Here is an 11,024-nt window from a genome sequence, read left to right as displayed (position 1 = left end):
TGGGATGAGGGTATTATTGTCCTTTTAATTTTTTTTGAAACCTTTGCTTAAACTTGCATGTTACAACTTGAATAGTTAGTTAACTCCTCTGCTTTGATTAGGTAATTCTGTTTTTGCTGACTCTATAGCAGTTAGCTCTGTAGTGGGTTAGTTATCCTTTATGATAACTACTTTGCTTGTAGCATAAATTGTCTTAGTTGCCTCATTGTAATTCATTTGGAGAATGTTGAATTCACAAGTCTGATTGCTCAATCTAGATGATTTCTCAATTCCCCTTACATCTTCACCTTAATTAAAAGCATTTTATTGTAACAGTTGAGTTAGACTCGACTCAAATTTTAAGATTGAAGTTGCTTGCTTGACAAATAAAGCTTAAAGCTGTAGTGCTTAAATTAAATTCAAAACTTTTGACATCAAGAAGTAAGCTCTAAAAATGCATAGATAAAATGCAAACTTTTAATCATGAAATGCAAGGACTTTCTCTATTAAAGAAAAATGGGGTGAAGGGGGGTAAATATCATAGTTATTCTACAAATTCCATAGTTACATTAAATTTATATTTTGGTAAAGTATAGTTCTATTCAATTAGCATGTGAGTAATTTGTAAAGATGAATTTAAGTGATGTATGAAAGTTCTATGATTGAGACATAGGCTACCTTAAAAGTGCAAAAGTTTATTGCATTACGAAATGCAATAGCCAAACTGCATATATTATGTTACTTTTATTAATCATGCATGTATTTGATCATTATGTCACATCCCTTTCATATACTACGTACGATTCATGGTAAGCTAAATTCTCTTTTCACTAACTAGAAGAATAATAATCACTCCACATAACATAACATAACAAAGCAGTGAGAGGAGTAGCCAATAGTAATTTAGTATCATTTTTAGGAAAAAAGTATGCTAATTACCCACGGTATTATTTTATGCATTAATTGGTTTCTTGCTATCTGAGTTAACATGTGACATAAAATCCAAATAACTTAAATTGGATGTGTTTAAATTCCTCATCTTAGGCCATGATTGGGGAAGTTACTAGTCTTGTGGAGGGTCTAGATTAAACGCTTTAACTGTGTGACGCAGTTACTGTTTTAACCGACCGATTTGAAATCGACGTGTGGGAGATTGTTTATATTTAATTTTATTAATATGTAATTTGAGTCGTTCGATCTGAAATCGTCGATTAAAATTTAGAACAGCATGCTGTTAAAACAGCAGGCAATCCTGACCCATTTTGTGGCCCATTTGTTTGTTTTTGTTAATTGTGAGGAAAAAAATTTAAAAATCTTTTGATGAAAAAAATGCTTGTAAATTTTCTTAACAGTTAAATATGGTTTTGGATAAATATAAAAATTTCAAGTAATTTTTTAAAAGGTAAAAAAAATTATAGCATAAGTTTTTAATTATATAAGACTGGTGTAAAGGATTAGTACTCCGTACGAATATACAACTAGAAGTATTTCATTTTTTATCAGTGACTAGAAAATTCACCATAAAAATAAATAAGTCGAGTGTCTGAAGTTCGACTCTCAACTCTTACATATAAAATATGTTTTTATCGACCGAGTCAATCTCAGATAAATAATTAGAAGTACTTCTATAGTGAGATATTTTCCTCTTAAATTACTTGAAAACTATATATGGTGCATTACATTGGCCACATGTTATTGTCTACAAAGCAAATAGTTGCAAATTAAAAATTGATGATAATTAAAATTAAGTTATACACGTTTCACAACAAACCCATGCTTAATAGGCTAATCCATCTACAACATTGTCCATTTGGGGCACATGGAAACGGGGCCTCATTGTCCATAAAATAGGGTCTTGTGGACAATTAAGCCCTTAATCCTTTTGTCTTTTCCTTGATTAACAGATAACAAAATCTGATTACTTAGTCCTTAGCCACATAAATAAAGCAATAGAGTTTGAGTTTAGGTTCTTTTCTTTGAAATTGTTAGGTTTCTATGGACAAAAGGTTTGTGTCGATCAAGGATACGTCCCTGATCGGGTACATATTTTAAATGACGCAAAATATAGGGAGGAGTTTAAAGATAATAAAAAACATGGTCGACTTAACAAAACCCTATTTTAAGTGATGTCTTTTTAATTAAAAATAATATCATAATAAAATCCTATTTACCATTTTTTTTAATCGATAATAAAAGCAATATATTTACTTATATTAAACTCTAGTTTCAATACACATGGATTCAACAGTTGTTTAAATTTTTGAGGAGTTGCAAATTTGTTGTCTTATTTTTTTTCTCTTTTCAATGACCTTTTATGTTTTTTTTATGAAGTTTTTTTTTGTTGTCATTTAGTCTAGTGGTTAAAAATTTTACTGTCTGAGATTTGAACATCGGCCCATACATATAAAATGTGATATCTTTATCAATTGAGTTAAACTCATGGGAACTATGAAGTCATTTTTCTACTGTAGACTAATAAACTCAAGACATGAGAGCCGTTTTTTTTCCTTTGATAATTTTTTTTCTTCCATTTTTGGAAACCTATAGCTCGTGTTTAAGTTGTCTTATCCTTAAACCGATCCTGATAAAAAAGAACATCATTAATAGTTCAGTTAAATTATTCTCAACTATAGTGACTATTCAAACCGGCCCTGATAAAAATATGATATTATTGGGTACACATCTCAAGTATCTAAATTCAACGGCCGGAAATTTTGTAAATATAGCTCAGTTTAGAATTAGAAAATCATTACTGTAAAAAAAAAAAAAAAATAGAAAATCATTACACCAAGTTTCGGTTCAGAACGTCATTAATAGTTCAGTTAAATTATTCTGAAGTATAGTGACTATTCAATTCAATTTGGTTTGGTTTTATTCCAAAACCGGTTGATGAACAATCATAATCACCATAATGTCACTTCACAATGGAGATTGGAGAGAGCTTAACAGATACTTATATTGTTAAGAGTTGGTACTGTTAGGTACTACTTCAATTGGAGAACACGTCCAATTAAGAGGTGGTCCTTTGATGTAACAATTATTTTTGTCATGATTCTCTGATTTTAAAGTGACTCTAATTTGCAGTTTGTCGAAATATAAATACTATCTCCGATCTCGAATATAAATTGTAAAAAACTGATTTTCTTAGTCTAAAAGTATAAAAATAAAAAAGCAAACTTTGTTCAAAAAAAAAAAGTATAAAAAGAAAAAGAAGTTGACTAGTTGTACCATTTTTTTTAAAAAGAACCATATTTATTGTTATTATCCTTCAATTAATATCAATCATAATTTCCAAAAACATTTTTATTTTTATGGAACAAGTTTTTGAAGTAGTATTAAAAAGTGATTTTTTTATTTATAATTGAGACCGAAGAGTATTAAAAAAGTGGTTAATCTCATTTAATTTTATTGGTTAATCAAAAATAATAATTGAATTACTTTAATTTTTTTTTTTACGAATTGAATTTAAACTATAGACTGAGGGAGTACTTTTTCTTTACATTTATTTTTGCATGAGAACATGTTTTATTGAAGTATTGTAAGAGAACCACTAGGTTTGTGCTAGATTTAGTGATTTTAAACTCAATATATAGTTAGTCAATAATAAGTCATTCTATATTAAATTTTAACATCCTCTCTTGAAAATGAAGACTTTTGTTTGTTAAGATAATATATTAGTGATTTAATAATGTAATGGGCTTTTGGTTGTAATTGGGCTTTGAGCATAATAGTAATTTAGTTTATTTATGTTTTTTATATATTCCTAAGACAACTCATTGTATTCTAAGCCATTGTAATGTAAACCCTAGTCTCTTTTGTCTCTTTCTATTTCTCTCTTTGATTGATTCTGTTGTTAACATTGTTAATTTAAGGTATTTTACTTTAAGGTGTCCATATGACTTTTTTCAACGGCAAACATATCTTTTTTTATACAAAAGAAAACCCACTTATTATAGGTTTATCCTTTAATTTCAGTCTTATAGATATATATTGAACAAATTATACAACTTTTTTGTAAACTCCCTTCTACAACTCTAGAAAATAATAAACTAGAGCTAATAATCATCATAACAATCAAGCTTTAGTCAAGTCTATCCATTTAAAAAGCACCCAAGTCATACGTATTAAAAATAATAAAATTCAAATATTGACAAATTGATAACAAGTTATATTATATTATTGGTCAAAATTGAAAGACATACGGTATTATCTAGAAAACTTGCTTTTGGAAGTTGTTTGCCAAATATAAAACCCAAAATTGATTATTTGAAGAAGCACACAAGGTATGTGTTCGGTTGCTAAAGAATTTGTAGGGCAAACATGTCAAGTGCATGAACACCAAAACAAGGCCTATGTTACCAACGTACCAATTCTTCACTATTTTTAATTCTGCACATACATTATTTTATGTCAACAAGACCTAAACTAATACCAAACATAAAGACTCAACAACTAATATAATACTCTAATAATCTATATACTATACAGTATGTCTCCTAAATTTGAAACTAAATGTTCAACTTTATATGTGCACATTTTCGTTGAGACAAAAGTCTTTGTCTTAATTGGTGTCTTTTGCTTCAATCCGAGAGCGATTTTAGGTACATCCTGAAACAGGGTTCTTCATAATTTAGACTATAGTTAAATTTTAATTCAGCTTGCACATGAAATGTTTATGATATTTTTTTTTCATTAGTGGTTGAGCACAAAATTGAATATATGGTTCTTTAAGCTTTTCTTCTTTTTAAATTAGTTGACCTTTACATTAATTTCATCTTATCAACATGCGTTTTTTTTTTTAAAAAAATAATTATGTGATTGGTTTGAAGTATCTAACAATTTTGTTAATGATTAGTCTCAATCGGAGAATTGAATGACCACCTTCAATTGAGGGGGGGGGGGGGGGGGGGGGGGGGGGGTTCTGTTCTAATAAAAAAAAAAACATCTATAAAGATTGAACCTGAGACATTGCTTAAAGAATCTGACTCGAAGTATTTTATTTATGAATTATGACAAAATATATCAACAATTTCCTTATTTTCTTCAACTTCTAATGAACATTGTCTATTAGAAATTTAGAAACTCATGTTTTTGAGTGATTGAGTCAATGCTATATGATTAATAAAAGAAATACTTTGCACATAGTCAAATTAGATGTACATTATTTTTTATGATGATTAATTTCCTATAAAGCAAAGCTATGCTATACCACTTATTGCTCTATTTAAATATATAAGTTGAATTTCCTAATGACTTGATGTCAACTCTTTTTATTACTCCTATTTGTTAAAAATGTTTATTAAAAAAATTGTCAATGGAGAAAATCAAAGTCCCACATGCTAAAAATATTTATACAAAAAAATGTACACCTATTTTATTGCTTTGATGTAAGTCCGAATAATTAAATATTCAATTGGGTTTAAATTCAATATTTAATAACGGGGCGCTTCCCCTCTTTTTGGATCTAAAAAAAATTCAATATTTAATAATAAATGTAAGTTATTAGTCGTCGTTAAAAGTGTAGTTCAGCGGTATGTGTTGAATCGCTCAAAGCACTTAAGGAGGTAAACAGTTCGATACTTGCTTACTAACAATTTCTCACAACTTTTTACTAACATCATTGGTGAGTGAGGTACCTCTGATAACTTTTTTTTGTTTGTTGTCAATCCCTCAAAGTGCTAGTGACTAGTTTTCTCTTTGGAAGAAAAAAAGTGACTCAAACCATGTGCATGTTGCTTCCCTGTGGCAGAATCAGAAGAATGTGAATGTGAATTTGATTCTGTAAGCATATAACAACTTTGGCTCGACTCTGTTGAAGAATTTATCGAAAAGTTGCATTCGGCGTCTGAAAGACATGACATGGAACCAAAGTTGTGAGATGATGAAAACTCATCATTTACTCCTTGAATGTCAGAATTAGAAGATACACTGCATGCTTCGTCTGAGTTATTGTAGGAGCCATTAGAATTTGACCAGCCATGATTCGTTTGTTTGAAGTCTTTTAGAGCCAATTTGTGGGCTCATTGCTTGTAATTGCCAGCCAAGTACATGCAGAGTCTCTTGACATTCTGATCGCTTTTTCTCTGCAGCTGCTAGTTCCGTATCCTGTAATGACATCAAGGTATCGCAAAACTATGATTGAACAACGAATCCAAGGAGAAGATATATACAATAAAACATTGATCAGAGCTGTTTCTAGTTAAGGTTGGATCTAACTACATATAATGACATTACAAAACAGCTGCATAAAAATGCAGTTATGAATAAAGGGACCAAAACATTTTTCAAAAATTAGTAGTATTTGTTTTGGAGGCCTAAAGGCCTTTAGAAAATAGTTTTGTTTTTTTTGGAGGTTTAGCAAGGGAATCGGCCATCTTATGCTTGGGTCGACCCTGAAGGTTGAAACGTCAAAGGCGGTCAAATTTTTTACTAGGTTATTATTAAGGAATTTCGCATAGTCTCTTCCTAGATGAAGATTTAATTAAGCTTTTTTTCCTAAGACCTACTGATAGTTATGACAGATTTTATAAAAGGAAACTTGGGCAGAAGGATACAGCTAATCATACCATTATAGGAATGTTTCCTTATTCGGCGAGGGAAGAGAAAATAGATCTGTATCTGATTGATTAAATAGTAGAATGTTCTCTGCCATTGTTTTTCATGGATTGATTTTAATAGTCACTCTACTTGGGAGATTCTAGGTGTCTCGAATTACCTAGCTTATCTTTATATTTTCTGTATTTTATCATTCAATCTTATAGTGTAATTCAGCCATGAATCACTTGATTCTATTGGATTATCAATATAACAACAATTGCTTTTCTGCTCTATATTTGTCCTAATGTTTAATCGAGATCGTGTCCTATCAATTGGTATCGAGAGCCTCGGTTACAATCCAAAATCCAATCATCGAATAGAGAAACGTGTTGATGCGTTAGAACAGAGGATGAGCAAGGCTGAAGTTGCAGTTGAGCAGCTTCATCAGATGGTGTTAGAACAACAATCACGACCACCAGTCACGGTGGAGCAGATTCGCGAGCTCATTCGAGAGGAACGGGATCGCCGTAACCGTCGGCGGCGGCGACCACGGGGAAGAGTGCAATACTATCACGAAGAGGAGGAATGAAGCGATAATAATTCGTGGTCGTGGGACTCACCTCAACCACCGCAAATTAATAGCGGTAACGATAGATTCTACTGTAAGATTATGGAATGCTTATCTGTTCTCATTCATGTGAATAGAATATATATATACATCATTTAGACAACTATCTAATTATGATACAGCTTAATTACAGGAGACTAATAATAATTATTTATGACAAAATATTCTATTCTATCACTCCCCCGCAGTCGAAGCGGGAGGTTCACGAACGTTGAGACTGGTCCGAAAATCATCAAAAAGAATGCGAGGAAGTCCTTTGGTGAAGATGTCTGCAATCTGGTGTCGGGAGGGAACATGAAGAACGCGTGCCTGACCACGAGCTACTTTTTCCCGAACAAAATGAATGTCCATCTCAATATGTTTGGTACGCTGATGCTGCACAGGATTACCAGAGAGATAAATGGCACTAACATTGTCACAATACACCAAAGTAGCGTGAGGTATCGAAAAATGGAGCTCCAGAAGAAGATTGCGAATCCAACACGACTCAGAGACAACATTAGCAACACCTCTATATTCAGCTTCAGCACTGGAACGAGAGAGAGTCGGTTGCCTTTTGGAAGACCAAGAAATAAGGTTGTCACCGAGAAATACACAGTATCCAGATGTGGAGCGTCTGGTGTCAGGACAACCACCCCAATCAGCGTCGGTGTAGGAGATAAGCTGAGTAATGGAGGATGGTGATAAGTGTAATCCAAAATGCAGTGTACCCTGAACATAGCGCAGGATGCGCTTGAGTGCAAGCATGTGTTCTGTGCGAGGTGCATGCATGTGAAGACAAACTTGCTGAACCGCATATGATATGTCAGGTCGAGTGAATGTGAGATATTGTAAAGCCCCTGCAAGACTTCGATATAGAGAAGGATCCTCATAAGGTGTGCCGGATGAGGTGCTAAGTTTCTGCTTGGTGTCAACAGGAGTGGCTGATGGCTTGCAAGACGTCATGCCAGCACCTTCTATGATCTCTGAGGCATAAGTGCTTTGACTGAGGAATATGCCACTAGGATGGCGAGAGACAGCAATACCCAAAAAATAACTTAGTGGACCCAAATCCTTCATTGCAAACTCAGATGCTAAGAGTGACATAATTGTTTTGCGAAGGGCATGAGTAGAGGTGATAAGAATGATGTCATCAACATATAGAAGAATGTAGGCCATGTCGAAACTCTGTCGATATATGAAGAGGGAGTGGTCTGATGTGCTATGGTGGAACCCAATGGTGGCGACATAATCAGCAAAGCGTTGATACCATGCTCGGGGCGCTTGCTTGAGACCATAAAGTGATTTCTTCAAACGACAGACATAATCTGGATGATTAGGGTCTCGAAAACCCAATGGCTGATGCATGTAGACAGTCTCATGGAGATCACCATGTAAAAATGCATTCTGTACATCCAGTTGATGAATAGGCCAGGACTTTGATAGAGCAATGCTAAGTACTGTACGAATGGTACAAAATATTCTATTCTATCATCTACGACGTCAAGGAAGAAACTCACCTCAACAAATCTGAGTATCAGCCTGAAACAGAAGTGAAGGCATCTGAAACTGCAGTGAAGGTAACGACAGAGCACATGAGAGTGTGTGTCACAGAGAATCACACGACTGTGACCGATAAAACGCCGGGTTCACTTGCCAAGGTATTTCCCAAGCCAAAATCACTTGATCCACCTTCACCAGAATCAAACCCTTCAAAATTGTGGGATTCCGATCGACCTACAACAACACTAGTACGACGAGTCCCGCCGCCCAAACCCCCGGTGGGCGATTTGCTTGTGATGGCCGGAAAATTCCAAATCATTCGAGCGCCGGTAGCGCACACACAACTACTAAAGCCAGAATCATCGGATTCCAACCAATCTGTGATGATTCTTCCACATCGAGTTCCGCTACCTAAACCGCCAGATCCGGTAAACTATGGTGATGGGAAAGGGTTGTTTTCCAAGCTACCACCACAGTCGGAGTCACTGGCCACCGATTCAAGGGCTGGATTAGAACCACTGAAGCAGGCTCAGGATAAGGTTAATTTGTTGATTAACTCAAGTTCTCAAAAAATACAAGTCACACACAGGCTGCTCTTATTAACTAGTGGGTTTGCACAACAAGGGGTATGTGGGAAAGTCTTTGAGAACAAAGAGAAAAGGTTGTGTGCAGGTATGACTTGGTGTTTGACATTTTTGACTCATCTTTTGTCATCAAATGGTGATTTTTCGGTGCTGCAAGGTGGGGGGAAATTACATGGGAATGCTTACTATGATGAGAGAATGTGTGAATACATGGTGATGCTCACTATCCATTTTGATGATAATCTATTTATAATTCTTGTTTTGAATGGAAGGTATATGAAAGAAGAACCAGTATCAGTACCCTTATCATTTCATACAATGAATTGTCATATGGAGAATATAGAAAGTGATTTTCTTGTGTTGCTGGACAAGCTTATAGCTTATGTCTTTGTCTTGTTGCTGGGTATTATAGGAGTCACAACATTTGATCCATTGGATGCTTCAAGGGAGGTTTTAATTTTCCCAGCTGACCCTATGATTGATCATGTCCGAGCTACAATGGATTTGAAACAGAGGAACTGCAGGTTGTCACTTAGAGGCGGTGCAAGTGAAGTTGTCCTGCAGACTCGGTTGCTTGAAGCTGACTCAACAAGTTCTCAACAGTGGGACCCTGGGGACCAGGTGTGGGTTTCAATTTCAACTACTATTTTACAAGGTGAATACTTGTGGAATACTGCTATAATGCTTAGGCGTTTCTTAAGCTTCAGGTGGTTGCAGTGGGCAGGTGCGTTGTTCTTTGATGTCTGTATTGGTGCGACAACTATTGTTCATTTGAAAATATTCATGTTTAGTCTCTCTTATGAACTGCAATTTGTTCAATCAAAGACTAAATTAGCAATCGGGGAGTCAAAAATGATTAGTGATGCCATTGAGTCAACAAAGAGAGTAATTGTTGATTGTTCCCTTCAATGTTGCGATGGGAAGGAACCAATTTTTGGAAGTGAGCCTAGAATAGATCAGTGGCCTTCTTGCATTGCATATGCACTTGTTCATTGTTATATTTCAAGGATCTCAAAGCATGAAAACTATAAGTTCTCAAAGATAATGGGAGTGTTAGGGGACATGTTGATCACTACCTTTGAATTCAAAGAATGGGTCAACTTTTGCAATCAGAGTTGTCTCCAGAAATTTATGAAAATATCCAGTTCAATATTGAAATCTTCAATGAACAATGCCCAAGTCATGGTTTTAAAGGAGGTACCAAGGTCACTAGCTTCAATCATAATTTAGAAGGATAAGTTTGTGCTCGAATTCCTTGACTTCTTGCTAGCTGTTCAGGCCATGTTCGTGAAATCCACTACAAGTGACAATTTTATGGCGACATTCTTAATGTTTACATGGAATATCAGTGCTTGTTATTTAGAAAGGTTGTGTCATTTAGCCAATGAAAAAATGGCGGAATTAAATTCATCAGTGAGGATAATACCATGGGACCCAGGGAAATCTATACTTTTATGGCTAAAGTTGTTTGTGAATGTTATTGGAAAAATTCTCTTTCAATATATGCTTTGCTTAATTAGGCATATAGCAGATTCTCAGTCACTGCCGGAAGGTTTGCCTGAAATTTGGCGACTAGATAAGGAGCTTGAGGAGGCCTTGGACATTAGAAAGAATGAACAAATGAAGGTTGAGGTTTTGGAAAAAGGGAGGAGACTACATACATTTCAGAATTCATGGGAGCCAGTAATTGAAGTGCACAAAGAGTTCTCAGGATTCCTCCTTGAGGACAAGGAGAATTTTGAAGGGGGCGGTATTGATAGTTATGACAGATTTTATAAAAGGAAACTTGGGCAGAAGGATACAGCTAATCATAC

At 34.5% G+C, this 11,024-nt stretch overlaps 1 protein-coding gene across 1 annotated transcript; it reads right to left on the bottom strand.

Moving 5' to 3' along the window:
- Nucleotides 1–7,187: 7,187 nt before the first annotated feature.
- On the bottom strand, nucleotides 7,188–8,720 carry LOC123904209 (uncharacterized mitochondrial protein AtMg00810-like). Its single transcript, XM_045953898.1, has 2 exons — nucleotides 8,666–8,720; nucleotides 7,188–8,583 (listed from the first exon to the last, which is right to left on the bottom strand). Exons 1-2 carry the CDS (start codon nucleotides 8,718–8,720, stop codon nucleotides 7,319–7,321), a joined length of 1,320 nt encoding a protein of 439 aa, XP_045809854.1. The 3' UTR covers nucleotides 7,188–7,318.
- Nucleotides 8,721–11,024: the final 2,304 nt, after the last annotated feature.

This window comes from Trifolium pratense, linkage group LG2, assembly GCF_020283565.1.
Source record: "Trifolium pratense cultivar HEN17-A07 linkage group LG2, ARS_RC_1.1, whole genome shotgun sequence".
Taxonomy (NCBI): domain Eukaryota; kingdom Viridiplantae; phylum Streptophyta; class Magnoliopsida; order Fabales; family Fabaceae; genus Trifolium; species Trifolium pratense.
Note: the sequence above shows the minus strand (reverse complement) of the source record. Positions and strands in the feature narration are given on the sequence as shown.